This window comes from Microtus ochrogaster, linkage group LG5, assembly GCF_000317375.1.
Source record: "Microtus ochrogaster isolate Prairie Vole_2 linkage group LG5, MicOch1.0, whole genome shotgun sequence".
Classification (NCBI taxonomy): domain Eukaryota; kingdom Metazoa; phylum Chordata; class Mammalia; order Rodentia; family Cricetidae; genus Microtus; species Microtus ochrogaster.
In genome coordinates, this window is record NC_022031.1 from 5,275,353 (window position 1) to 5,281,352 (window position 6,000).

The window sequence follows — 6,000 nt, forward strand, 5'->3', positions numbered from 1 at the left end:
CACAAACTGTACATTAGCTCCCAACCTCACTTCAATCCATTTGCTTTCTAAACCCTGATGATATTAAACCAGGTGTGAAATAACACATATATTGTCATTGTTATTCTCAACTTCTTAGTGATTCACTACCCACCATAAAACACATAAAATATTTGTAATATGTGTAACACTGAGATTTTAATCCATATTTTCTCATTCAGTGCTCTATGATTTGATTTCAAAATTCCTCATGTCCTCCGAAACCTACCCTTTTAGAGGTTACCATCCGGTAAACTGTTTACCTCTTATTTTCTTTCCATTATTCCTATTACAATTTATTCCTAAGCATTCCTTCAATTTGCATATTAATTTAAATAAAATATATATTTTCAGGGTTTTTCAGTGACATAAATTTTGTTCAGTGCTGTGATTCCAGGGCTCATGAATAGGTCTACATTGTCACCTGTAGCTATAAATCTTTCTCCACTCCTCTTTAGTTTTCCATTGTAAACTGTCTTTTCTAAACTTGCACAAAGTAGTTGTCCTATTATCTGTAAGTAATAAATAATGAACATTTATTTCCCAAATCATATATTATACATATGCAATTATTTCTTTAGGAGCACAGTCATCACACATGATGCAATTTTATTTTTTATTTATCTGTTTGTCTGGCTATCTGTTTATCTACCTATTTTTATTTTTTTTCATTTATTTTACATTTTATTTTCTCTTCTTCATCTCCTCCTGTACCATTCACACACCTCCCATGTATCCCCTCCCCTCCATATACTCTTCTTCTGTCTCCCTTCAGAAAGGAGCATGCCTTCCACGGGAGTTAACAAATCATAGCATATCAAGTTGAGGCAGGACCAACCTCCTATCCCAGCATAGAGACTGGGAAAGGCATCCCAGCATGGAAAGTATTTTCCCCAAAGCCCTCACAGAATCAGGGGCAAGTCATCATCCCACTACTAAGAGTCCCAAAACAGACCATTGTATGCAAGTGTCACCCACATGCAAAGGGATCTGTCCCATGTAGGTTCTCACTCTCGTGAACAGGACTCCCAGTAGCATGTCTCAGTACCTGGCTGTGGATCTCAGCCTCTGCTTCCATAACTGTTGGCTCAGTTTCAAGCATTATTGTTATTTAAAACAGCAAAATTATCTTTAAAGTAGCTTCACTAATTTATGCCAATACTTAAATTGTATATGCATTGCACTTGCTCAGAAACTTGGTCAATTCCTGATGTTATCGGCCTGTAAATTGTGAACTCAGTGACTCATATTAAATTATCTCCAATTACTGGTGAAAATAAGAAACTCTTATTTTTTTATTTATCACATTCTTTCTCTATAAAGTTAAGTTACTAGTTGTTTTTGTCAAATTTATTTTTGATGTTTTGACTCATATTCCTGTGACAAAGATGACATATTCATATACTCAAGAAACAAATTCTTTGTCAATAGCTTTTTGCTCTTTGTGTGGTCTTTATGTGGCTATTGATAAGAAAAAAATACTAATTTAATTTAATGTAATTCATAAATGTTATATTTTAATAACAGTGTTATTTTCTTTCTATTTAAGATGTCATTCCATATTTTGAGCTCATAAATGAATTCTCATTTTTTTACCACTTAAATTTTACATATTTACCTTTTGTATTTAAATATTATTTTTTTTAATAATGGAAAGTAGGAATTCAGCTCTATAATTAGTCTTTTAAGTACCTAATTATTATAATACCATTGATTAAAATAGACTTATTATGTTGACAAATTATAGCAAACACTTGAACTTGACTGAGGAATACCATGAATTTGAGGACATCCCTAGCTAAAGAGGATTCTCTTTAAAGTCCAATTTTCTAATTTCTTCAAACCTTAATATTTTTTCTAAGCACAAGATTAGCAATTATATGCAAGAACTATCACATTTTCTGGCCTCTTGTCAATCTTAGACACTTCGTTGCATTTTCAGTTACTGATGTTAAGATGTGACCAACTTGGAAATATGTATCATTCAATTTATGCTGCAAAATAAATGTTATCTTTTTTTGTCTTCCTCAGTAAATATGATAAGCATTGTGATAACATGATGATGAAAATTAATACCTCATTTAAGGATAAAAGCTATAACCCATATACATATTTATGACTGTAGATATTTCTCAAATAATTTAAAAGTCAGAAATGGTATCATCATATTTGTTTTTATTACACATCTTGATTCTTCTCTCATTGTTTAACACTTATTTCATAAAACATCAAATTCAAATTGGTTATATATTTTTTATGCTTAAATTTCTTCTTAGTATCTCCATTTCCCTAGTAGGGTATAAAATCCAGACAATCAGGGGTTTAATTGTTTTTTGTATGTGACAATTCCTACACTATTTCATGTAAAGAAGATATTTCATACATTTTAGAGAGAATAGCACATAAGATTTGTATAAGAAGGAATGAAGAAATTTCTTAACTGGTAAACTATCTGCCAAACATGAAAATCTGAGTTTAATTCCTGAAAACCCACATGAAAGGCCTGAGGATATAGGATTGTTCCCATAATTCCAGCTTTGTTGTGAAGGGTTCAATGAAGCTAATTAGCCAGAAAACATTACCTGCTTGATGAACTTTATGTTCAGTAAGAGTCCCTGACTCAAAAAAGTAAAGTTGAAATCAAGAAAATAACAGATGTGGACCCACAGTTTCCATGTATGTTCACAGCTCCATTCTTGCATGTGTTCTTACAGGTACACTAACAAGTACAAGCACCTTATATAAAATGTCACACATAGACACACAGTATAAATTATTTAATAAATTAGAATTGTAAAAGAATTTGCATAAGTAAATAGAAAAAAATAAAGGCTCTAAGGTATAATGTTTCCATCAGTGTTATTTAAAAAAAATGCTATTTTTTTTTTATTTTCAGATATTAACATGGCAGGGGAACCCAAACCTTATAGACCAAAGCCTGGAAACAAGAGGCCGCTGTCTGCTCTTTATAGGTAAGTAAGAAATACCATCCCACTACATATATGAAATTTTTGACACATTATCAGAAAATATGATGTGTAAATAATTAACTAATTTAAAACAACAATCTTTATTATTAAATTCTATTAATTAAACACACACACATACACACACACCAGGAGTCATAGCAGATGCTTAAGTATTAATGTAAATGGAAGTTTCTGTCCTGTCTGGTAGTCCCACAGCCATTCAGTCACAAAGAAACACACAGAGGCTTATATTAATTATAATCTGTTTGGCCTATTAGCTCAAGATTATTCTAAACTACTTCTGACAAATTAAATTAACCTGTAATTCTTGTCTATATAGCCATGTGGCTTCGTACCTTTGCTTTCTCAGTGTCTGCCTGGTGACTGCCTGCTATGCCTCTCCTCTTCTCAGAATTCTCCTAGTCTGCTTACCCTATCCATACTTGCCTGGCTACTGGTCAAGCAGAGTTTTATTAAACCAACATGAATGACAAATAATTTCAGTATACAGGAACTTAATATTGTCATTTATAGTAATATACTTGCCAATCATGATCTGTGATTACACAAAAATATTTACAAGAAACAGTTTAAAAGAAGATGCTCATGATTTTTGAATGTTTCACTACACAGACGGCTGTACTGTTCATCATGAGAACATTTGCTTTTGAGAAATGGCAGGGAAGAACAAAGCTGCCAACTTTGTGACATACAGGAGACAGGCAACAAAAAAGGAACCAAAGTACAGCATCCTGAGGCATACATCGAGGGATTTATTTCCTTTAACTAGACCCCACATTCTAATAGTCTGCTCTCTATGAATTCAATAGATTAATGCATTTATGAAGTCAACATCCAACTGCTTTTTACAAGATCCACCAGCTAGTAACAAAGGCTTTAATACATGAAATTTAAATGGTTGTTCATATTCCAACTACAGCAATATTCATTTCACTAACCTCGACAGATTCTTTCACAGTTAAGAATGCTTGCCGATCTTCCAGAGAATATGAGTTTTGCTGCCAAAACAATAAACAATCTGTGCTGCTGACCATCTCACATACCTCACTGTGGGTGTCTGAATACTACTTGATGTGTTTTTATTTCAGTCCTCTTCAGTAGATCAAGAACTTGGAGTTACATTATTATTTTTTTTTTATCAAATCAGCCTATTAGAAACACGATACCAGTAGCCAAGCACATGTCAGTAGGCATTATACTCCAGTATTCCCCCAACTATAAATTGGTCCATCTTATTTTGTTACACTGTCTACATCATCTCATGCCTATTTTCTCAGAATGACAAATATAATTTTCTTACCTAGATAATACAATTACTTTGTTGCCTGCCTTAGCTAAGATTTTTATTGCTGTGAAGAGGCACCACGACTATGTCAACTCTTATAAAGGAAAACATTTAATTGGGAGCTGGTTTACAGGTTCAGAGTTTCAGTCCATTATCATTATATAGGAAATATGATTGCACACAGACAGACATGGTGTTGGACAATGAGCTGAGAGTTCTACATCTGGATCAACAGGCAGCAAGAAGGAAGAGAGAGACTGAGGCTGGCTTGGCATTTGAAACCACCAAACATACCTTCAATGACACATTCCCTCCAAGATCACACCTCCTCCACCAAGGCCACATGTCCTAATCCTTCCAAATAGTGCCTCTCCCAGATCTGTGAGGCCATGTTCAGTCAGACCACGACACTCTCCTGAGGCTGATGGTTATAATTATTCACTGTATTTTTTTCTCCTGTTGCTATTTCTCTTCTCAAAGTAGATTATATGCAGGGCTTAAGTGTTAATGATAATAATATGTATTATTAACAAGTGTAAAGTGTGGTTGATCTAAGAAAGAACATAATAGTAGCTTCACAGAGCTTTTAAGTTTTGTGTAGCTTTTTATTTTTTAACAACCACTATTGAAAAACAAAACAAAAAGAAAAACTGCTCTACAGTAAAGCCCTATGTGCCACTTCATGTACTTTACACTTTTCTTTTTTAAATGCTGACTTTGCATCTGTCTCTCTAAAATTCACTTCAATTAGATTTAGCAAGTTGTTCCAGGCTATTGAGATCTGTATCATACAATTTATTGGTATTCTCCAAGACATATTTCATAATTCGACCGCAACAGAGCTAAAACAAGTGTTGAGAAAGGCTTCCTGTTTCAATGATATCACTTGGTTAACAGAAAATTAAGCAATATGTTTTTAGATGGGCTATGCTCTGATAAGGGAGGATAAAACAGTTTTCATGAGGAGGCCCCATGCTATTCTCTTATCTTTATTGTCTAAACAAATATTATCTGAACTCTGTGATGACACAGTCTCATTTCCCAAACTTAAAGATTATAAACATCACTTGAAGGGGCCTATTTACATTGAGGGGCCCAAGAGATTTTCAAGCGATTGTGATAAAGAAATGTAATTTATTTATCTTTTTATTTTGGATGTCTAAATGGACAATCTGAAAATAAGTAAATAATGATATGCTACCTAAATAAAATATTTTATACAAAATAAGAAGCAACAAAAGTAAGTACTGATGATTGGATATTAATAATTTTCATTGATAGGAAAAGGCAGGAATGAATATGTTACGCAAACATGGTACATTTTGTACCTTGTTTGAGGCAAAGTTAAGCAATACACATCATTTTCTGGTTAGTTTCTTTTTAAATGCTCACATAATTAGTTGTTGTGAGTACAGAATCCTGAAAGTCATGGAAAAAGTTATTAACAATGCAATATGGCAAGGTTTTTTTTCCTTTTTTCTCTCATCACACGGTTACTAGTATCTGTATAATGATGTTAGTTTTCATATTTTCTCTATTCTACGATAGTTTTGATTACTTTATGGAGATGAAAGCTCATAAAAAGACACTGGTGTCTTTCTAAATGTTATTTCTTTTTACTGCCCAATTGTACTGAGTTGTAAATGTTTGGCTTAAGTATGCTGTACTATATATAATTTTTTTCTCTTTTTTTATTTTTTTAAATTT

At 32.9% G+C, this 6,000-nt stretch overlaps 1 protein-coding gene across 8 annotated transcripts in view; it reads left to right on the forward strand.

Moving 5' to 3' along the window:
- Positions 1-6,000, forward strand: part of Ralyl (RALY RNA binding protein like) — a 781,615-nt gene that overhangs the window by 605,030 nt on the left and 170,585 nt on the right. For all 8 annotated transcript variants that reach the window (XM_005361821.2, XM_005361822.2, XM_026786636.1 and 5 more), the window contains one exon: positions 2,915-2,990. In XM_005361821.2, the coding sequence (XP_005361878.1) occupies positions 2,915-2,990 (76 nt within the window). The remainder of the gene's footprint in view (positions 1-2,914; positions 2,991-6,000) is intronic.